This window comes from Misgurnus anguillicaudatus, chromosome 6 (assembly GCF_027580225.2).
Source record: "Misgurnus anguillicaudatus chromosome 6, ASM2758022v2, whole genome shotgun sequence".
NCBI classification, from domain to species: domain Eukaryota; kingdom Metazoa; phylum Chordata; class Actinopteri; order Cypriniformes; family Cobitidae; genus Misgurnus; species Misgurnus anguillicaudatus.
Genome location: NC_073342.2, coordinates 25,089,226 through 25,112,569, shown reverse-complemented (window position 1 = coordinate 25,112,569; position 23,344 = coordinate 25,089,226). Strand labels below are relative to the sequence as shown.

The window sequence follows — 23,344 nt, the reverse complement described above, 5'->3', positions numbered from 1 at the left end:
ATAATGGGGATTGTGTTTTATTTATTTCAGCAGCATTATGTACATATTTACATGAAAAGCAGGTACAAGAGAAACAGTAACACAAATACTATACATTATAAAGTCTATAAATTATATGGAGCTGCTCTGAGCTTTTCAATCTCAGATGTTCAAGTAGTGTGAGTGGATGAAAACTGACTCTCAGAGTCGCTGTAAAGAAGAGAACAAAACAGATGAAACTTTCAAAGCAATACATTATATCATCATGGTGATAAAGAAATAGTTAAAGACTTCACAACATAGACATTTTGCATTGGCGCCGATATGCGCGTGGTTCGATTCCCGTCTCTGAGGTCCTATGCCGTTCCCGCTCACCCTATCTCCACCAACACTTTCCTGTCTACTTACCACTATACTGTCTAAAATAAAAGGCCAACAAAATAGACATTTTGCCATTGTTTACCCCCAAGTTCCTCCGAACCTGCATTATTTTATTTTCATGTTAAAGAAGTTTTGTAAAATCTGTTCACGGCTGTTTTCCTGAGGTCAAAATAGGTGGGGCATATGTAAGGAATAATTGACGACGGGCCATTGAATTGTAAGAAAATAATGCACACCAAGGTGGTAATGCGGCACGACGCGAAGCGGAGTGCCGTTACACCGCAGGTGTGCATTATTTTCAAATAGTTCGGGGGACCGGAGTCAATTATTCCGCTTATACCACGGTTACCACAAACATTGCTCTGGTGCCTATTTTTAAGACATTTGAAAAATTAGGTGTGCGGTTTACAGAAAAATAATCAACACCCATAGAACATTTCTCAGCCAATCAGAATGCAGCATTCAACAGACCCGTGGTATAGAGGGGTTGCAAGTTTACAAACATTGCAGGGTGCGCGTGCATCCAGGGGGCAGAAAGCCCGATTGGTGAGCTGATCCGCTACTGCAACAACCTTAATTATTGAAGCGTTCTTTATTGTTTGTATATAAATAAGACTTGATTTTAGTTGGATCTGTTTTTCTGTCTTTATTTTTGCAGTGTTACTGTGATACATGTATGAATTATAATGTTATAATTATAATGCTAGTAACGTAATAGTCGCATCTACTGGTATGTTAACATTAGGCACCCAGCACTGACTCTGTTGGTACTATTTTCCACACAAAAATTCCTTGGCATTTTGACTTACAGACACCGCTACTAGCATACAACACAATGCACGTCTCTTCTTTCTGCCCCTCGGTTGCGCGCGCAACCAGTTAGTGACGTCGCCGTGCAACCCGTCTATAATGGGCACATAAAAACAAGTTGTGTAGCAAAATACAGTTTCTGTCGTGTTTTATTTGTCATTTTGTAAAATTCCATTGACTTCTCTTGGAAGACTCATTGCTCGCTGATATATCACTCCGCCGCCGGGAAACAAAAAAGGGTCTGTTTACATGTGGTTGTAGTTTTTTCGCTCGGTTTCTCTCAGAAGAAATGTTTCCCATATTTGTAGGGCTGGACCAGAATATTCGAATATTCGTTCCGTTTGTTGACATTCGATTTTCAGTTTTGAGATTCGAATATATATATATAAATATTTAACAGCGTTAATGCAGAGCTTTTGCCAAGCAGGAAGTGCGCTTCACGCTCCCGCTCTATAGGTGGCGCAGAGAGACCAACATCCATAGCCAACAGCCACCAAACGCCACCAGTGGAAGATCACCTCAAACCGAAAACGCGCTTCCTGCTTTGGCATTCATGCTAATAGTGTTGTAAATAACGTTCAGTTTCTTGCAAAAACTGATTGATTTGCTTCACAAGACGTCAATATGTCACACGGAGTTATGGGGGATTACTATTGTATTGGATATATATGCTTTAGCTCTTAAAGTGTGCGGATCTGTTGACTTGCATGACGGAGCACTGGGGTTTCTGCAAAATATCTTCTTTATTGTTCTGCTGATGAAAAAACATATTGGATGGGTTAAGTGTTATAAATAAACTTGATTTTGAAAGTATGCTACCGTTTTATTACAGTTTGTTGGACTATGTTCTTTCATGCTTCAGACTCAAATCTAGAGCGGAAGTATATACGCGGTTGTGAGGTATCTGAAAAAATAGTTCCCCTATAGCAAATAACACGGATTGAACTCATACATTGCGCCCAGATATTTGTTTTTAATCATCAACGAACACCACAAACCACCCGGTGAGTAGTACAGTTTTGAAAATGAACGTTAAGTGTTGTTTTAATGACATGTTTGTGCATGGCCATTGACTTCCATTCTGAAGCAGTCAAGAGACGCTTCTAAACGAGTCGAAAAGTCAAGACAAGACCCATTGTCAAAATTTCTGTGTCCATCACTGTAGTTCATCCAAAACAAACCAGAAACTCTGATTACGCATGAGATTATGCGAGTATCTGGCAAACGCGACCGTCTCTTTTATCATAAACCCTTTGGGCGCGTCTGCGGCGGGCACTTGTTTTGACGGGACGCGTGATGCACATAGGATCGCTCGACGTGCATATTTTAAAATTACGAACAACGGGCTACATACATGTTGTGACAAACTTCACATCGAGCGCCCTCGAAAAAAGAAGTCACCGACCGCCACTGCACTTAAATGGTGCTAAATAGCAGTAAAAGTGGTTCACTGCCTGGAAATCATAGTGGAACCATTTTAGTGCTAATGTAGAACCTGTTTAACACCTGTGTAGAACCCTATTGTGCTATGTTGAACCATAAGTGGCGCTTTAGTCATGCTTTAGCACCACTTATGGTTCTACAGAGGTGTTAAATAGCGCTTTAAGTGGTTTCCTTATGATTACGAGCTTTAAGTACTATTTAGCACCGTTTTTTTTTTGTGTCATTTGTTTTTTACATGTACGCGAATGTATGTGCATGGTCGAATGTACAGCCTTGCAAAGTATCGACGCTGTGCATTGCTTTCTACATTCTCTTGTCTGCGCATGTGCAACCTACGCATGAAAAGTAAACGCAGTCACAAAAATCCAGCAGTGCATAGTGTGTGGGTACTATTCTGATGACGAAATTTGCGTCACGCTGAACTCCTTTTAGCTTAGCTGTAGCCCAAATACATTAAAGAGCACCTATTGTCCGATTCGCGTTGTTAAATTTCCTTTGTTGTGTAAGTGTGTATTAGTACGTTGACGATATGCGAAAGGTATAAACCCCAAAGTAGACGATGACATGAGTTATCGTCTCCAATGTAAATTTCTTTACAAACACACGGATTGTAGGCAACAGTTTATTTCCTGGGACTGGTGATGTAGACCAGTGGTTCCCAAACTTAATCAGCGTGCGCCCCCCTTGTGTACAGTGCATTCCTTTGCGGCCCCCCAAAGAAAATTTGTGACAAAAAAACTGTTCTAAAACTCAACATTTTAATAAAGAAAACATTAAATTATACAAAAAAGTAGTGCTTTTGGTTAGTAGCCTTATTTTTTTAGGTTTAATTACACAGAATTCGTGATAAATTAATGTATTTCATAAAATGTCATAAAACTGGGGCTCCCCTGGCACCATCTCGCGGCCCCCAGTTTAAAAACCAGTGATGTAGACAAGACCGACATTATTATAATTACTCCCACAGCCTGTAAGTTAACTCCAGTTAAAAAAACCTAATCTTTCAAACATGGTAAGGAGCGTCACATTTCCTGAAGTCAGAGGTATTCAGGCCATTCACAACATACAGATTAGCTGGGGAATCACGGACACAACGCTTTTCAGATAGATTGGCTTTGTACAAATCAGAGCGTTTTATCTGGAGCTACAAAAATGTACGGTATGTGGAAAATAATGTGTTTTTTAACCTTAAACCACGCGAACACATTGTATTATACCAAATACACAAAATAACGTTTTTAACAATGAAATAGGTGCTCTTTAAATAAAATAAATACATAAATGAAACCAAACAACTCGTAATCACTGTTGACTTTGTTTACATGTTGAAATATTATACATCTTGCAAGTTAGTTTGGATATTATGTAACCAATTTCAAGTGTATTTTGGCTTGAAGTGGGTTACTCATTGCCGGACTATATCGGGTCTATAGTTAACCTAGATTTTTTTACTTATTCTTTTGCGTTATATAGAAAACAATGATGCATAAACTTTCACATTTTCACAATTCTTTTTTGTGGCCCTTTACATCTAGCAAATGTTGCTGAATTCGTGGCTTGAAACTTACCGTTAATGTATCGATCTGCTGAGGTTCCTTGTTATTTCTCATCTGTTTGATGTCATCGCATATCACTCCATCTAGAAAGCCTTTGTTGAGGTAGCCTTCCTCAGTGCAACCTTCCTCATCATCACTGTCCAAAGCCACACTAAATGCCTCCCTCATCTTCACAGGAAACAGACAACCCAGCAACACCACCATCAAACCAATAAGAGCGCTCAGTAAACCTATAATACATTGTAAAACACAACATTGTTTCTCAAATTGCTTCAGAACCCAGAAATTGGACATCAATTTGGGTTATTTCCAACCCAGTGTTGGGTCAAAAAGACACAAACCCTTTCGTTGCGTTAAATTAACCCAGGAATTTTTATATTTTACCCAAAAATGGGTTAAACCAACCCAGCATTTTGGGTTGAATCAACCCAGCATTTTTAAAGTGTGTATAGTACAAAAGTAATAAAAAAATGTCAAATTACTAGCTTGAAAAAAGACTGAATATAGTAATTAGCAACATTTCAATGTATAATATGACCCACTTATTCGAAAAGATATTATTTTTGGGTCACCCATTGAGATCTACTAGTGGTTAAAGCAAATTTATTTATAGTATGCCAAGACATTTCAATATAAAAATCCTTGAGCATTTACCCGTTGCCAAAGCTAGCCAGAAGGAATGACTGTAGTTTGTCCTAAATGAATCTGCGCCAATATTGAAGTCACATGGGTCTGTGTTGTATATCGTTGAGAAGGAAGCCATGGAGAAGAAGATGAAAGTGGCCGTGACTATCATCATGTACCCAGCGTAGAGGATGACGGGCATTGAAAAGAGGATATTGGCCACCAGCCAGCACAAAAAAGCTGTCCTGTGGGAGAAGAGCATTCTTTACTTAAGCTTCTTTGTTAAATAGGACTGAGTTTCTTTACTCTAAAGAAGGATTTATCTGTGCACAGGTGTGGCTCACCACAGACTGGCTGATGCAAACCGTCCAGAGTATCTGTATTGATAGATGAGTCCACAAGCGCTGTTGCTTGTGAATTTCTCAGCGATGTAAAGGATAGGGTTGGGCAGACCCCTCTCCAGCGCATCGGCATACTGGTCATCCATGTCATCGGACCAACTGAAGATTTCATTGTAGTCTATAGTCTCGTTTATCTGCGATACAGGGTTTCCTGTAAGACCAGATATTAAAATGTTGACATATGTGGATACACTGTCAGAAGAAAATTTTCTGGGGCAGTACCCTTTTAAAAAGTACATTATAGTCTGGCGCTACAACGTTTAACATAGCTTAGCACAATCCATTGAATCTGATTAGACCATTAGCATCGCGCCTAAAAAATAACCAAAGAGTTTTGATATTTTTCCTATTTAAAATTTGACTCTTCTGTAGTTACATCGTGTACTAAGACCAACGGAAAATTAAAAGTTGCAATTTTCTAGGCAGATATGGCAAAGAACTATACACTTATTCTGGCGTAATAATCAAGGACTTTGCTGCTGTAACATGTCTGCAGTAGGGCCAATGATATTACGCAGCAGCCGAAAATAGTCCCTTTAGTATCTTTCAATAGCAGGGACTATTTTCGGGCACTGCGTAATATCATTACGCCTGCTGCAACCATGTTACATCAGCAAAGTCCTTGATTATAACACCAGAATAAGAGTATAGTTCCTAGCCATATCGGCCTAGAAAATCGCAAAACCGCAATTTTCTGTCGGTCTTAGTACACGATGTAACTACAGAAGAGTCAAGTTTTAAATAGGAAAAATATCAAACCTCTTTGGTTATTTTTTTTGCGCGATGCTAATGGTAATCAGATTCAATGGATTGTGCTGAGCTATGCTTAAAGGGCTAGCGCCAGACCTGGAGATCAGCTGAATGGATTCCAAAACGGCAAAAATCAAATGTTTATCTCTAGGGGAGCTGTAAAATGAGCATATTTTCAAAAAAGTGGAGTGTCCCTTTAAAGTAAAAAAAATTGGTCCCAGGCCGTCACTGAGCAGCACCATTTAAAAAGGTCAGAATATTAGGGACAGATTTGGTACCAATATGTACATTTGAGATACTAAGACGCACCCTTTGGTACCTTTATGCATAGATATGTATAAAGGCTAAATGTGTTACGGAGGAGTCTCTAACGTCATCACCTGGCGGCCATCTTACCAAAGGCAGCTCGCTTACTCGTAGCATTGAGTATAATGGTGCAGGTACTTTTAAATGACCATTAACTTGCTCAATTTTCTACCAATTTTCAAACGGTTTGGTTTCTTACAAACGTTATTAACGTGGCTATGCTTTGGTCATTTTAGTTCAAGTTATAGTCATTTTAAAGTACCTGCACCATTAAAACTCAATGCTACGAGTAAGCGAGCTGCCTGTGGTAAGATGGCCGCCAAATGCGGGCAAAACATAGCCTTTATACATATCTATGCCTTTATTTACTCCTGAGGAACTAATATGAACTCTTTAGGGACTTTTTGAAAATGCACTGCTCCAGTGACGCTCATAATTTTTATCATGTTTTGTTAAGATGCCACAACAGAAAAACCATTATGTAAGTATAATGTTAATGAAAATCTATTACCTCTGAGTGTGATGTTGATCCCATACAGTCCAACATGCAGTCCCACGTCAGCTGATACCACTGCATTACTGAAGGACTTGTAAGAGGCATTGGCCTTCACGCTGGCTTCGGCCCAATCTCCACTAAAATTTAGCGCTTAAGTGGACAGAAAGAGTTTACAAACAGTTACACCTCATATTATAACTGAGGCATATTTGTTTCTATTTTTTAAGCTGTGAGGTACAAAGTCTGCTGCTTAGTTCAGTGTTATATTAGGATATACGGTAACCACAGAATTTGGACATCATTGAGTAAAAAATATGGACCTTTTTTTTTTTACAAAAAAATCATTTATTTAATTAACAACTGACTTTATACAGTACATCTGTAATTACAATACAAAATAGTTCATAACGTGAGTTATTTTTAAAGTAATTTGTTGGCATTTGTGTGTTTAGTTTTGCCTAATGCATTGTAATATGTACATTTTTTGTGCTGCTTAAAGGGATAGTACCCCCAAAATTTAATTTGCTCACCCTCATGTTGTTTACAAACCTGTATAAATTTCTTTGCTCTGCTGAACACAAAGTAAGATATTTGTATGTTTGTAACCAAACAGTTATGGGGCACCATTCACTTCCATAGTATTTTTTTCCTATTATGAAGTCAAATAACCCTCTGCTTCCTGCTCGGTTACATTTACGGGTTTGGCAGACACTTTTATCCAAAGTGACAGTGCATTACAAAGTATACATTTTTATCAGCATGTGTTTCCTGGTTTTGAACCCATTACCTTTTGCGCTGCTAATACAAAGCTTTATCATCGAGCTATAAAACGCTGAGCTATAAAACACTGAGCTATAAAAGATTGCAAATCATCATGTATACAGGTTTGTAACAACTTGAGGAAGAGTAAATGATGACCGAATTTTCCTTTTTTTGATATCCCTTTAAGTGTCCAAATGCATTTTAAGGTCACTATATGGTTTACTGTACAAAGAAACGAAAATTAGTACAAAAACAAAAAAACTCACCAACTAAAACAGCTCCAATGAATAAACTAATAATTATCCTGAACATCCAGAACAGTCTCTGCAAAAAAAGAGATTTTTTGCAATAGCTTTTTCACGTTTCATACAACAAAGCAAACTGAACCAAACCATTTAAACTTAAAAATAAAGGTAAATTAGGAAATTATAAATAAATAAAAAGCCATTTAAGGCATTTTAAACAACCAGAAACCAATCCACTGTCTGATCTAAAGAGATTGTATCATTATGATACATAAAGCCATTTTTGGTGGGAAAATGTGCTGCAAAAGTTAAAAGAAGTAATACTGACCGATTTGCCGCGTATTCCCGGCAGGATGAGGAGGAAACTGACAGCCAATACCGAGAAAACCAGAATAGCAACCAGTAGGCTTGTGTCGATGATGAACGGTCTCCTTTGTAGCGGATAAAACGGGTAAATGGCATCGTAAAAAGTCATCTTCTCTAAAGCTGAAAGCAGCGTAGTGTTGGGTTACCTGAAGATGAAAGATAACAGGTCCATATCTCCCCCTCACTTCTTCATATTGCTTCAGATTCGTCTCTTAAAGACTATAACATACATCTACAGGCTATAGGCACAGAAATGTGTAGTCTACTCTTTAAACAGCCCGTTATAATGCAAATGATACGCGCTGAGGTAAAGCGATCCGAGCGCGCCTGGCTGCGATTGTGCGCGTGAAAGATGATACGGAGATTGACACTGTAAATCAAAGGACATCGGATCTTCTTAACGTTGGACTGAAGTGGCTGTTACTTAATACAATTTAACAAAGCTGTAACTAACAAAAGGATGCAATTCGACTTACCTGTATGCGTAAGGAGCGCTTTGAGGAAAAAGTGCGGGTTGGGAATAAGGTGACCGGGTCGTCGCGCATCTTTTATACGGTCGCGCTTACTAATTATAGCTTTGATTTGCATTGATTGGTATTTCCCGAAAACAGAGGTGTCAACCCGTCAGTATAAAGTCAGTGTGAGGAGACTACAGTAGGTGTGGATGTGGGTCGGATCTTCAGACGCCTGAGTTGAGTTTCCTTTTAATTCGTGTTCCCATTTCACCTCCTGTACAGTACCTGCCGACAGGTGAGTTCAAAGCATTTTGTTGTTGTGATATTCGTTTTAAACTTTCTGTCTGCTGTAATCCACATTGCAGTAAAACACTGAGTAACACTTTACAGTTTACTTTAATAGTAAGATGCAGTTTATTTTAGTATACAGTATGTTAATGTAGGCTATAGGCTACTATAGTATTCTGTAGTATCAACTACAGTAAATGATAAAATTTAGTAAATACTGTAGTTTACTTTTAATATTTATAATTAAGGTTCAAAACCACTATACTGTATTGGAATTTACTACAGTTTACTATAGTAAATATTACAGTATACTTAAGTATTTTACATGTGTGAACATAAGATCACTGTTACAAATGATGTCAAATCAACATATATTTTTTATGTTACTTTAACTTAATTTGTTAAGTTAAACAATTCTAACTTGTTTTAATAAGTTATGTCAACTTATCACAAGTCAAAATTTAAAATAGTATGAAAAAACCAAGTTGTTTTAACTTCATGCTGCATTTTGTTGTGTAAAGTAAAGTGCTCATGCACAGGTGAAGAGGTGCTTCATTGGTTTGCAATGATGGGTTTGCTTGAGTTACTCTGGAGAAGTTTACCTACCCTGGTTGTTCTCTCAAGCGCTGTTTGTGAGTAAAATGTTATTCATTTATTTTATTTACAGTCATTAAATACACATTAAACGTGTAAATTAAACATTGAATTGTTAGATGGTTTTTGATACGATGAAAGGAATGAGATTCATTGCATACAAAAGTATCTTTAAAGCGTACTCAGGTCATGCTTGGATAACATTAATAATTTTTTTGCTTGTGGAGTGCTGAAATAATACTGTAGTAGTATACTTAAGTATTTACTATAATAAACTGTGGTAAGTTTTCCAGATACTATAGTGTTTTTGAACTTTACCATAGTAAATATTCAAGTATATAGTTAATACTATAGTATATAGTTTACCAACTACTATACTTTAATATATTACAGTATACTACAATTTACAACAGCTTACTACAGTAAATACTAAAGCATACCACAGTATTGTATTATGTGGCATGCAAGCTTGAGTGCATGATGTTATTAATAAAATGGGAGGATATATAATATTTTATATATTATATATTGTATTTTTTATTTTTAATAGATATTTCACTGAAATAATTTACAGTTTTCAACTGTATTTTCATATTTTTTGCAGATTAAATGTGTTAAATGTGAATTCCATTCCTTTACATCTTATATCAGTATTTTTTTAAGACATATCATACATATTAGTTTAATATATACATACATACATACATATATGCTGTACACACATATATAACAATAAAAAAATAATTATGGAGAAAAAAACATAGTTATCGTGTTTTGGAACCAAACTCTTCATATATATATATATATATATATATATATATATATATATATATATATATATATATATATATTTATTTATTTATTTATTTATTTATTTATTTATTTATAATAAAGTTCAAAACTATATATATAGTATATATACATATATATATATATATATGTATATACATATACATATATATACATATATTTACAACTGGAAAATATATATATATATATATACACACATATTGTAAATGTTGTAAAACTGATTCATGCATACTCATGTAAGTTATTATAAATTGCTTCCAAACTCCCTTTGATCCACCTTGAACCAAACAGGTACCGACTCCAATGCCATTACTTGGGAAGTTCAGAGGTATGACGGGTGGTATAATAATTTGGCAGATCATGACCGGGGGTCTGCGAGTGAGTGGGTTAACAATAATTCACCTTAAAATACATTATTTAAAAGCGTAACATATGAAAGTAGTTTTTAAACATGACCATGTTGCAATTACAGATTCAGCTCTAGTGCGTCTTCTGCCGGCGCAGTATGCTGATGGAGTTTATATGGCCCGACAGGAGCCTCACCTGCCCAACCCCCGGCACATAAGTAACACTGCCATGAGCGGTCAATCCGGTCTCCTGTCCCACAAAAACAGAACGGTTCTCTCTGTGGCCTTTGGTGAGTGATCCTCCATTTATGCAAGACGCAACCTGTTGAGTGACACACAACCAAGTCTTTAATTATAAGTTCACATTTTAAGTAAGATTTAATTTTAGTAAAGGCTGCATCTTGTGTGTAATTTACCTTAAGTAACAAGGAGAAACCTTTTGAGCACCACAAAAACTTTTACTAATAATGTATAGACCATTTCAGCAGTAACAACATAAACAAGCGGCTGCACGTAACTTCCGGTAAAATCCGCTAAGAATAAATAACAAAAAAGTCCTTTAAACATAGTTTATTTATATAACAAGCAAAAAAACAACACATAGATTACCTAGGAAACCAAAACATTTGTTATTTTCGACGAGGCATTTGTTCAAGATGTCAGTTTAGCAACTAGTCAGACCTTAAAAAAAATGAAACCGGAAGTAAGGTTAGGATCCAGACGTGTATCACGTGCGTCCGATGAAACCGTCTATAGTTGCTTAAAAAATTAAAAAGAAACCAGTACTCTTTTTGACGCAAGGACAAATTATCGACTGGGGCTGTGTCCGAAAACCAAGGCAACTGACTTGTTGCCTCACTGCCTAATAACTTTGGCGGCATGAAGGCAGCTTCGGGAAACACATTCGGACAGCCTTCATAGGAAATGCAGAAATGCATTGCAAACACTGACAAATCAACCAAACAGAAATGTGCTTCAAATACTTGGAGTGCAACCAGATACAAAAACACACTGCAAATACTCACAATGCAAGCAAATACAGAAACATGCTTCAAATACTTGAAACAGAACCAAATGCAGAAACGCATTGCAAACATTCACAACGCAACCAGATACAGAGACACACAGCAAATACTGACAATGCAAGCAAATACAGAAACGTTCTGCATACATCCGAAACACAACCAAATGCATAAATGCATTGCAAACACTCACAATGCAACCAAATACAGAAATGCGCTGCAAATACCTGCCACGCAACCAGATACAGAGACACACAGCAAATACTCACAATGCAAGCAAATACAGAAACGTTCTGCATCTGAAACACATCCAAATGCATAAATGCATTGCAAACACTCACAAAGCAACCAAATGCAGAAATGCGCTGTAAATACTTGCAATGCAACCAAATACAGAAACGCATTGCAAACACTAACAATGCAATCAAATACAGAAATGCGATGCAAAAACTTGCAATGCAATCAGATGTATAGACAAACTGCAAATACTCACAATGCAAGCAAATACAGAAACGTTCTGCAAATACTTAAAACACAACCAAATGCAGAAATGCATTGCAAACACTCACAACACAACCAAATACAGAAATGCACTGCAAATACTTGCAACACAACCAGATACAGAAATGCGCTGCAAATACTTGCAACACAACCAGATACAGAAACACACTGCAAATACTCACAATGCAAGCAAATACAGAAACGTTCTGCAAATACTTAAAACACAACCAAATGCAGAAACGCATTGCAAATACTTAAAAAACAACCAGATACAGAAACACACTGCAAATACTCACAATGTACGCAAATACAGAAACTTGCTGCATTTATCTGAAACACAACCAAATGCAGAAACGCATTGCAAACACTCACAAAGCAACCAAATACAGAAATGCGCTGTAAATACTTGCAACGCACCCAGATACAGAAACACTGCAAATACAACATTGCAAGCAAATACAGAAATGTGCTGCAAATACTTGCAACAAAACCACATGCAGAAACGCATTGCAAACACTCACAACGCAACCAAATACAGAAATGCAATGCAAAAACTTGCTATGCAACCAGAATACAGAAACACACTGCAAATACTCACAATGCAAGCAAATACAGAAAAACACTGCAAATACTTGCAACAGAACCACATGCAGAAACGCATTGCAAACACGCACAATGCAACCAAATACAGAAATGCAATGCAATTCCATTAATTCCATTAAAAGCCAAAATCCATTAATAAAAAAAAATCATTAACAAAAACCTGTAAAATGAATCTGACTTACTTGCCAGTTTACCACTGCAGTCAGGGCTGGACTGGGACAAAAAATCGGCCCTGGCATTTTGGCCCAGACCGGCCCACTACATAGGATCACAAATAACACCCATCTTTGTGCAAACTTGACTACCAACTCCATATAATGATTAATTAAAAAAGTATAAGAGCTGACACGTGACATTACAATAAATGCAAGCACTGTAAATGACTTTGCCGGTTTTCAAAATCTGCCAATTGTCTTAGCAAGTGAGTGCACAATGTTTAAACTAACATTCTGACCACCTTATGATAACACTGAGACCTGATAAATGTTACAATAAAGTCACAGTCTCGCGGCAGAGCCATGAGTCCCATTACATGGTGTGCAGAATATTTTGATCACTTTTTTTCTGAACAACTTTTACAAACTCCAAACTACAGTAATTTTAATAACCATCATTCATTTTATATATATCTTTTCCTTTCATCCTATTTTATGCCCTTGCTGCCCGAATCAGGATTTCTTGTCTAATGGTCACACCTCAATTTTGCAATTTCCATTAATGGCATCTTTCTTATGGACATCAAATAATGAATTTCCAGTGTGTGTGTTAAACATTTTTTGGCCCATTTTAAATGTGAAATAAAATGTGCCTAATAATTCTGCACACTTGAATATAAGGTGCTTTTTTCTTCAGCCAGCCATCATTAACAATAATGTATTACTTATAAATGCTTTATTTACAAAATTGATGGTAGTTATTAAGATTAATTTGTTTTGGAATTCGTAAAATATGTTTGATAAAAACTGTGATCAAAAGTTTGATGTAGCCAAAAATCTAACGACAGTGTTTTAAAAGCAGTTCTGCTTACCGCACGTTCACTCGCTTCTCGTCTCTTATTTTGATAGAAGCACACTGACGCTGCATGCTTCATAAAATGCCCTAAAAGTTGTGATTGGGCTAGCCAAATGTCAAATAAAAAGGAACCAATGGGCTGCTGATTAGGTGTCTCCTGGGCCGGTCTGTCTAAAAAAAAATGAACATCTAATTACGCTAACTTTGGGAAATGCAGTTGCCACCGCGGCTTATAGCGCCATTAATGAATTATGTAAAAACAAAAACAAACAAAAAAAGAAAGCAACGGGCTCCGTTGCCCGATGTACGAGTGTTATGGGCTGGTCAGACAAACCCCCTCTGTTTCTTGTGTCGGATGCAGTCCACACTGGGAGGGATGGAGCCTGTTAAGAGATTATTGGGCCAGCCCAGTGTCAGTATGGAAAATGAACCAATGGGCCGCTGTCCTTGCTTTATGGGCTGGTTGTTGGCCAATTAAAAAAAAATCTTATATCCACCGGCCCCCAAGTGCGTCGGCCCACCGGGCATTTGCCCGGAATGCCAGATTACCAGTCCAGCCCTGACTGCAGTTTGCTTTACTAACCCTGAGCTCTAGGTTTTTCTTTCAAGATTTATTAATTCTCTTAATATTTAATTCCGAACTGTTACAATTATTAACTTTTTATAAACATATGCAAAACAAATCTGTTGAGAGCACTGTAAAGCTATTTTTGCACCTGCTCTTTGTTAACCCAACAGGTTATCATGTATGGTCTGAGATCTCAGAATCGCGTAGGCCCAGTTGCCCCCCTGAGTTCATGCATATTGAAGTCCAAAAAGATGACCCGGTCTTTGGCTCCAACTCTTCAAAACCAGTCGCTGCTCTTCCATTTCAAAGAGCAGCGTGGGACCACAGCACCGGCAAAAGTCCCAACAAACCCCGATCGCAGGTAATGTAAAGGACAGAACACGTGCATTTGGCTGATCTTCAGTTTACTGTACTGTACCTACCCATAATTCTTTTAAGGTGAATCATGTGACTGCATGGATAGATGGCAGCTCTATCTATGGATCCTCCGGTTCATGGTGTGATGCTCTGAGAAATTTTTCCAGAGGTCTTTTGGCTTCGGGCTCTTCTCAGGATATGCCCAGACAGAGTAGCAGTAGTTATCTAATGTGGAGTGCACCAGATCCTACCACCGGCCCTGGTTCGCAAAGACTCTATGGTAAGACAAACCTTGGTTTATCATCATACAGTGCAGATAGATATCAGTGATATGTGAAGAATAATTTAAAATAAAAGCGATGAAGGCACACGGGCAGCAAATGGGGGACTGGTGTTCAAGTGCACTTCAGCCGCAAACTATGAGCCATTGACCAAACCAGAAACTCATGGGTTAGAAGCCCAACTTCTAACCATTAGGCTACGACCGTGGTTGAAATCTTTTCCCGGTTTCTTGAGAAATCAGGAAAAAACTGTAAGGGGAATGTCCTCCTCTTACTACCCATTATAAAACATTGACAATGAACACTGCTTTCTTCCTGTTATTCATTTGGGTTTATAGATCTCCACACAAGTTTCTGTTCGTAAGGAAACCATTAGTTGCGGTTGGCAGGTCCGTAATGAATTCAGGGCATATCTGGTCCAAAGTCATCAGCTTTGCTTGCTTGAGCTGCCTTATTTTAAAAACACCTTAAACTGACATATCTTAACATATATCAGTGCCATATTTTATTTTAAGATTATTTAAGTTTCTAAAAACTACCTATATTTCCTCATATAACTAAGGGCTAGTCTTAAATCCTGTCCCGGAAACTCCCATATGCATTTGTTACAAACTTTGTTTTGACTTACGTTCCTATATGGGAAATTTTCTGTAAAATCCAGTCAGAGATTTATTTCCTCCTGCAGCCCATAACAATGTGCAGTTGTCATATTGCTGTAAAAATGATATAATGCCAGTAAGGTACTAAGGTGTGGTTTGTAAATGAATGGTAATGGCCATAGTCATTGCTTAACTTATTAACCGACTAATAAACCTGATATTTATCCTGATACCACTATTTTTCCGACATCTGACTAATAAGTCATATATAAGTTACAGCCCTGTGTATGTGCGTAGTGTTGAAAAATGTATCACCTTTAAACGTAAAAAAGTACAATTATATACATTATTATTAGGGCTGTCAAAATTAACGCATTAATGTAAATTCATTTTAAAGACACAAATTTTGTTAATGTGCAATTAATGCGCAATTTCTGACCCTAGGCCTATAGCATGTTGTTGGATAGAAATTACAGTATTACTGGGTATTACTGGCAACTAGCTGCCTGTAACTTACTGTAGATTTTACATTTATGTTATTTACTGGCAACAGTTCGTTCAAAGGTAGATGAACATGAAACATTTTCAGGTAATTTTGTTTTTGAACCTTAAAAAATCGAATAATAAACATACATTTGCATAAAGAATCTATATTTGAAGAGTTTCGTTGCAAAACGAAATAACCCAGTTTTTAACATTTTTGTCATAACATGTTTATAATTATGTTATCATGTTATTATTTTGTTTTATGGTGCTACTTAGCTGTATTTTTAAAGTTATGAAGGTTTATATCAAAACAAACCAACTGCAGTTGAATTGATATTAATTGGAATGCACAACCAAAAAAACGAGATTTATGAAAAATTAAAAAAACGGAGTTATCTCGTTTAGCAACTAAACTTTTCATTTGTCCATGCCCATGTTGATTAAAGTATTAAAAACTTGAAAAGTGTTAAATTAAGGTAAATATAGAACAAATAAAAATGTGCGATTAATTTGAGATCAATCGCAAGTTAACTCATGACAATCATGTGATTAATCGAGATTAAATATTTTAATCGATTGACAGCCCTAATTATTATACATATATATTTATATAGTAAAATCGTATACATTTTATATAATTATTATTGTTAACAATAATAATTATATAAAATGTATACAACTTTACAATATAAATATATATGTATAATAATATAGAACAGATAAAAATGTGCGATTAATTTGCGATTAATCGCGAGTTAACTCATGACAATCATGCGATTAATCGAGATTAAATATTTTAAGAGATTGACCGCCCTAATTATTATACATATATATGTATATAGTAAAATTTTATACATTTTGTATATTGTTATTGTTAATAATAATAATAACAATAATAATTATATAAAATGTATCAAATTTTACTATATAAATATATATGCATAATAATATAGAACAGAAAAAAATGTGAGATTAATTTGCAATTAATCGTGAGTTAACTCATAAAAATCATGCCATTAATCAAGATTAAATATTTTAATTGATTGACAGCCCTAATTATTATACATATATATTTATTAGGGCCGGGACTCGATTAAAAAAATTAATCTAATTAATTAGAGGCTTTGTAATTAATTAATCTAAATTAATCGCATTTTAATCACATATAAATATTTGACCTGAAAACATTAAGAAGCATTTTTTACATGGATTTTTATGAATAATGACTGAATACATAAGCTTAAGCAACAAAATATTGTTTATTTTTGTTCAACCAAGTCGTTGTACCCGAGTCGGGCCAATGTCCACGCTAGCTGCTGTATGATTTGCATTGAGATGATACTTGAGGCTCGATGTGCTGCGGTGATATGTGAATTCCTTGTTGCTTAGCTTACACACAACCATGCTCTTATCGACGCTTACCAGTGATGCGCGGGTCAATGTATAAACAACCCGCACCCGAGTCCCGACCGAGGTTTTCATCTAACCCGCCTGCAACTCGGACGGCAAAGAAAAAAAAATATTATACCCGACCCGCTTCCTGGCCCGCATTTTTTAAAGTAGTCATTTGTTTAATAATTGCAGGGTTCGGGACTTCTCAGGTTTTGACTGTCTGTGTTCCGGTACCTATTTGCGCGGATCCCCCACCTCACGTATAAAAACAACAAAACATAATATACTATATAGCCTATATTAAAATTAAAATATATAAAAAATATATTATGCACATTTTTAAGTTGCACATCATTTATAGTTTTCTTAAGTGGGATTCGAATGTGAAAAGCGCTGCATAATGTACGCGCCTAGTCTTACCATTGAAACTTAACTAAATTAAAAAATAAGAGGTGATATATAGCTTTAGCCTACATAAATGCGTATTGCTTTAATGTTGCGAGTTCCTCTTCAGTTTTTCTTGCTGTTATGTTTATAATAGTTCATTGTTCAGAGTTCATATTGGTGATATAGTCCATTTAAAAATGTTCTTACAAACTGACTCTATTCGTCAGAAAAACACCATTTAACTTTTTTCCTTTACCTGCCATCGCTGTTCTCGTTGCTCTGTGCGTGTCCTCCTTCAAAGTAGCCTATTAAAATTAATATAAAGTTGATTTTTAAGCACAGTAGCCTATTAAAATTAATATAAAGTTGATTTTTAAGCACACCGCAAAGCACACCGCACACCGCAAATCAAACGTGCTGCTACATTATACTCTAAATGCGCGTGTAAATTTAAATTCTGGGCACTGCCAGGCTGATTTTTTAAAAAGTAATGTTCTTTTTAATTTATATTCACAAAACCTAACAACAAAACATTGTTTATAATTACGAGACAAATTATTTGAAACGAAATTCGTTTTAAAGTAGCAAACAAAACTTAAATTAAACTCGTAATAAGCTAATTAAATTGAAACAAAACAACATTACAACAATATTTAAACCCAACAATACTCAAACATTAACATATAACAGACATTAGGATACATGTTAAAATAATCTGTAGTTTGTTGGTAGATGTTTATTGGGCAAAACCTCAGATGCAAACCACCATTTACCAGAATAAATCATTTTTACTTTGAAATTGATGCGTTGTCACGTTAAAATCAGCTGTTCGTTTAGGTTCCGTCTACTTTTATTTACACTGCAGCACAACCCCGGAGTTCTCGAACTAAAACAGGGTCTGCAGCATTTACGAATGACTCCGTTAAAGGGTGCGATTAAAATGCGTTAAAATGTTTAACGCGTTATTTTTTGTGTAATTAATTAATCTTAATTAACGCGTTAAAGTCCCGGCCCTAATATTTATATAGTAAAATTGTATACATTTTATATAATTATTCTTTTTACTGTTAATAATAATAATAATAATAATAATAATAATATAAAATGTATACAATTTTACTATATAAAAATGTATGTATAATAATATAGAGCAGATAAAAATGTGCGATTAATTTGCGATTAATCACGAGTTAACTCATGAAAATCATGCGATTAATCAAGATTAATATTTTAATCGATTGACAGCCCTAATTATTATACATATATATTTATATAGTAAAATTATATACATTTTATATAATTATTATTGTTGTTGTTATTATTAATAATAACAATGATAATACTAATAATTAATTACTTTTATTTTAATACTTATATTTTTTTGTATTTCATGCTTGTGATACATTTTTTGCAGCAATAATCAAAATATAAATGTTACATATCCAGCAAGCAGTGTGGTTTTGTCCTCAGAGTTTGGAAATGCCTGGGCCAATGAGAACATCTTTTCCGTCATCGAGGGAATCATTTGGTTTCGTTACCACAATCACCTGGCCTCCAAACTGCACGAGGAACACCCCTCATGGTCAGACGAGGAGCTTTTTCAAAATGCTCGAAAGAGGGTTATTGCAACATTTCAGGTAAGGCAGATAGTCCAGTGTTACTGAGTCACTGCACATAATAGGTGCCAATTTGGAAGGCCATAACGTACGACAGTATCTTTAAGTTTAACTGTTTCCTTTGAACTCTTTGTTCGAAGCACTTTCTTATGAATATGGTTATTAATCTGGATATGGATTTATGGTTTTCCTTTTCAGAATATAGCTTTCTACGAGTGGCTGCCGGCCTTTCTGGGAATTCAAGTGCCTTCTTATTCAGGTGAGAATGTTGTATGCGTGAATGTGGAAATGCAGGCATACAGCTAAACTGTGGTTAATTTCAGCTTCAGACGGCACACCTGCCCTCGACCCGCTGACCGTCTGAAGGTGCGGTCGCATTCAATTTTATTTTTGGTCATTTACACACCTTTAGAAAAAAGCCAAAACTGGACACTAAGTTTCCAACAATTATTTCAGTAAACTTACTGCTCTATTGTTGTGGGATCTATTCAGAGGTAACCATGCGTTTGAAAAAGCAGGCCAGGTAAAGCAACAAAGTGGCCCAGACTTCATGCCGCAAGTCAGAAGTCTGGCTACACAAGACTAATCTGTGGTTTGTTAAAAGATCTCTTATGGCTTTTACGTAACATATTTGCCTTTACAGTCGGCAGCATGGTCTTGGCCTCCACGTCATTACAGGTTAACACATGCCAAGTGTGTAATTTCTGCTGAGTCCCTTGAAAATGTACCATGGTAACCACAACTTCTGTCAAAATGCAATAGCAGTTCGTGTTTTAATCAAAATATGGGATTAAATATTTGTCTTAACAGTTTAACTGTAGGAATAACCTTGAATAGTGTGTTCTTAATTTGTAAATACCTGTAGTTGAGTAAAAAAACAATACTGTTATTGGCCTCTTCTTGGCAGCTTTTTTGATTATTTGAAGTCTGATATTAAATGTGTTCTCGGTTCGTCACACCACAGAAATATGTGTTACCACTCACACAAATTTGAATGATTTAAAAAACACCAAGTAAATAAAATAAGTTATCAAAATCTAGGAAAATAGGCAGGTTTCCCTGTTCTCAAACGCTGGGGGCGTGCCCGCTGTGGGAACTGAGCCCACACCCACTTGTAGGAATGATGCCCATCTCTTTTACACTCTCAGAAATAAAGGTACAAAAGTTGTCACTGGGACAGTACCCTTTCAAAAAGGTACACATTTGTACCCAAAGAGTGCATATTAGTACTTTGAACTGCCAAAATGTACCTTTAAAGGTACATATTTGTACCTAAATGGTACATATTAGGACCTTTTTTAAAGGGTACTGCCCCAGTGACGGCTTCGTACCTTTATTTTTGACAGTGTAAAGTTGGCATGAAATGGAAGTAGCGATTGTCTAATTTTCCCAGTGATGACGTATATACTAGTAAAACGGAATTTCATTTCTGAAATTAAAAAAGGAAGGGCTGGACTTCAATTCATCCATCAAGAATTGATTGGATCTTTTGAAGTTGGGTCATGTTGCTATTTGCTAATCGTTTCAATCTGTTCCCGGACCCCGCCCACCTGTCATACCATATGACCGGAAGTAAAGAGAGATCGTTTCGAGGAGGGGAGGAGATTATGAGGCCACATTAATTTTTTTAAATAATGAAGCTCACAGATAATTCGTTTTTAAAAAATACCACAATGTTACAAAAAAATTGTTTTTGTTTTAATTTAATTTAAACTCTAATTTTCAAATACCACTGCAACCTGATTGGATGTTTGCGATTGTTTTAGGGGCGGGGCCATGCTCTGTGACTTCAGTGTGTCATCAAGCCACCGTTTTAGCCCTGCCCACATAATCCTGAACACAGAAATGTAGAAAAACTGTTTAAAGGTGGAGTGTGTAATTTTTAGAAGAATGTCTTTACAGAAATGCAAAATAAAATACAAAACTATATCATCAGGGGTGTATAAAGACCTTTCATAATGAACCCTTATGTTTTTATTACCTCAGAATGAGACGTTTTTGTCTACATACCAAGGGTCCCCTTACATGGAAGTCGCCATTTTGTGCCGCCATGTTTCTACAGAAGCCCCTAACGGACAAACTTTTTTACTAAGTTGTCTCTGAAGATGATATGTTTATCTGGTGGCGGCTACCGTAGCTTCTCTATGCGCTTCAATTCATTGCAATTCACAACCTCACCACTAGATGCCACTAAAATTTACACACTGCACCTTTAACGGTGTAACTCCACAACAGTTAACGCTGACTTTGTAACGTGTTTCAGCAATACATTTCTGAAATGTATAATGTGTTAAGGAACAATTCTCTAAAATGTCATCTATTTAAAAAAAATACAATTTTGGTTCTATATCCAAATACATATCTAATATCTCCCTCAGAAGCAGAAAAAGGTTTTTAAACATTTCAGTAGAGTAACCCTAAACTTTTGCACCCTTTAAGACGTCCCCATTAGGTGTATACTGCTCTGTCTTTCTGCAGGCTATCAGAAATATGTTGATCCAGGCATCTCTGCTGAGTTCGAAGCAGCTGCAGTGAGGTTCGGACTGACTCTTGCTCCACCTGGTGTTTATAAAAGGTACATTTCTTGAATCACTTTAATTCAAATATTAAACATTTAATCTATTTAAATGTACAGGTATTAGCTGTACTTCCTCAGTTTTCAGTCTTTAATTGTATCTTTAGCTCATTTGGTAGAGCAAAGTTAAGGTCATCGGTTTGACCCCCCCAGTGGACGCACGTACTGTACTGATCAAATCTGTATCTTGAATGCACTGAAACTGCCAAATGCGTAGATGTTATGTACATAGTTTCAATTATTATCTCTGGGATTCAGGAACAGGACGTGCCATTACCAAAGTACATTGAATGCGGATGGGAGTAAATCTCCTGGCCTGCGTTTGTGCAACACCTTCTGGAACCGAGATGTGAGTCATTAACCTAACCCTAACCCTACTTACTTACTTACTTACTTACTATATTATATTATATTTCTAAGCTCTCTTTTGTTGTACTTGTAGAATCCAAATGTGCAGTCCGGTCAGGATGTAGATGAGCTGGTGATGGGCATGGCCTCTCAGATCGCGGAGAGGGAGGACAACATCGTCGTGGAGGATTTGAGAGGTTGGTTTTCACAGGCACCACTGTTGTAAAGAGTTTTTTTGGGGGGTAAATTCATTTTTTCTGTGCCATCCCTTGAGAGATTACATGTACGGGCCCCTGCGGTTCTCCCGCTCTGATGCAGTGGCATTGACCATCCAGAGGGGGCGTGATTTCGGACTGCCAAGTTATAATCAAGTCCGAGAGTCCTTTGACATGAAGCCGGTCAATACCTGGGAGGAGATCAACCCCAAACTGAACAATACACAGGTATGCTGACATTTGTAGGATTTCTGTAGCTCATTTGGTAGTGTAAAGGTCATGCATGCTAAAATCAGATTCAGTACCTTGAATGCACTGCCCGTGTCAAATGCTTAAAGGTGCAGTGTGTAATTTTCAGAAGGATCTCTTGACAGAAATGCAAAATTATATACAAAACTATATTATCTGCGGTGTATAAAGACCTTTCATAATTTTTTATTACCTTTGAATGAGACGTTTTTATTTACATACACTGAGGGTCCCCTTAAGTGGAAGTCGCCATTTTGTGCCGCCATGTTTCTACAGAAACCCTTAACGGACAAACTTTTTTTACAAAGTTGTCTCCTACGATAACATGTTTTTCCGGTGGCAGCTACCGTAGCTTCTCTTTGCGTTTCAAAAGCGAGGGGTGAGAAGTAGACTGAGCCATTGGTTGCAATTCGCAACCTCACCACTAGATGCTGCTAAAACGTACACACTGCACCTTTAAAGAGCACCAATTATCCGATTCACGTTTTTACATTTCCTTTGGTGTGAGGCTGTGTTTTAGT

The 23,344-nt window shown here is 36.5% G+C and overlaps 2 protein-coding genes across 4 annotated transcripts in view; one reads left to right on the top strand and one right to left on the bottom strand.

Moving 5' to 3' along the window:
* Position 1: 1 nt before the first annotated feature.
* duox2 (dual oxidase 2) lies at positions 2-8,398 on the bottom strand. 3 transcript variants are annotated; one of them, XM_055192140.2, is made up of 8 exons: positions 8,266-8,398; positions 8,082-8,184; positions 7,775-7,832; positions 6,762-6,896; positions 5,138-5,345; positions 4,824-5,038; positions 4,182-4,399; positions 2-189 (listed from the first exon to the last, which is right to left on the bottom strand). In XM_055192140.2, the coding sequence occupies exons 1-8, from the start codon at positions 8,289-8,291 to the stop codon at positions 181-183; spliced, it is 972 nt and encodes a 323-aa protein (XP_055048115.2). In that variant the 5' UTR covers positions 8,292-8,398; the 3' UTR covers positions 2-180. The 3 variants fall into 3 exon arrangements, with proteins under 3 accessions (XP_055048115.2, XP_055048114.2, XP_073724945.1); XM_055192139.2 differs by lacking the exon at positions 8,266-8,398 and having other exon boundaries at positions 8,082-8,228; XM_073868844.1 differs by lacking the exons at positions 2-189; positions 8,266-8,398 and having other exon boundaries at positions 4,188-4,337; positions 8,082-8,228.
* Positions 8,399-8,741: 343 nt separating this feature from the next.
* Positions 8,742-23,344, top strand: part of duox (dual oxidase) — a 35,301-nt gene continuing 20,698 nt past the window's right edge. Inside the window, exons 1-12 of the mRNA XM_055192141.2 lie at positions 8,742-8,869; positions 9,384-9,494; positions 10,558-10,644; positions 10,739-10,903; positions 14,489-14,679; positions 14,757-14,955; positions 19,291-19,457; positions 19,635-19,695; positions 21,915-22,011; positions 22,270-22,360; positions 22,454-22,556; positions 22,636-22,802. Of these exons, the coding sequence (XP_055048116.2) occupies positions 9,428-9,494; positions 10,558-10,644; positions 10,739-10,903; positions 14,489-14,679; positions 14,757-14,955; positions 19,291-19,457; positions 19,635-19,695; positions 21,915-22,011; positions 22,270-22,360; positions 22,454-22,556; positions 22,636-22,802 (1,395 nt within the window). The 5' untranslated portion in view covers positions 8,742-8,869; positions 9,384-9,427. The remainder of the gene's footprint in view (positions 8,870-9,383; positions 9,495-10,557; positions 10,645-10,738; positions 10,904-14,488; positions 14,680-14,756; positions 14,956-19,290; positions 19,458-19,634; positions 19,696-21,914; positions 22,012-22,269; positions 22,361-22,453; positions 22,557-22,635; positions 22,803-23,344) is intronic.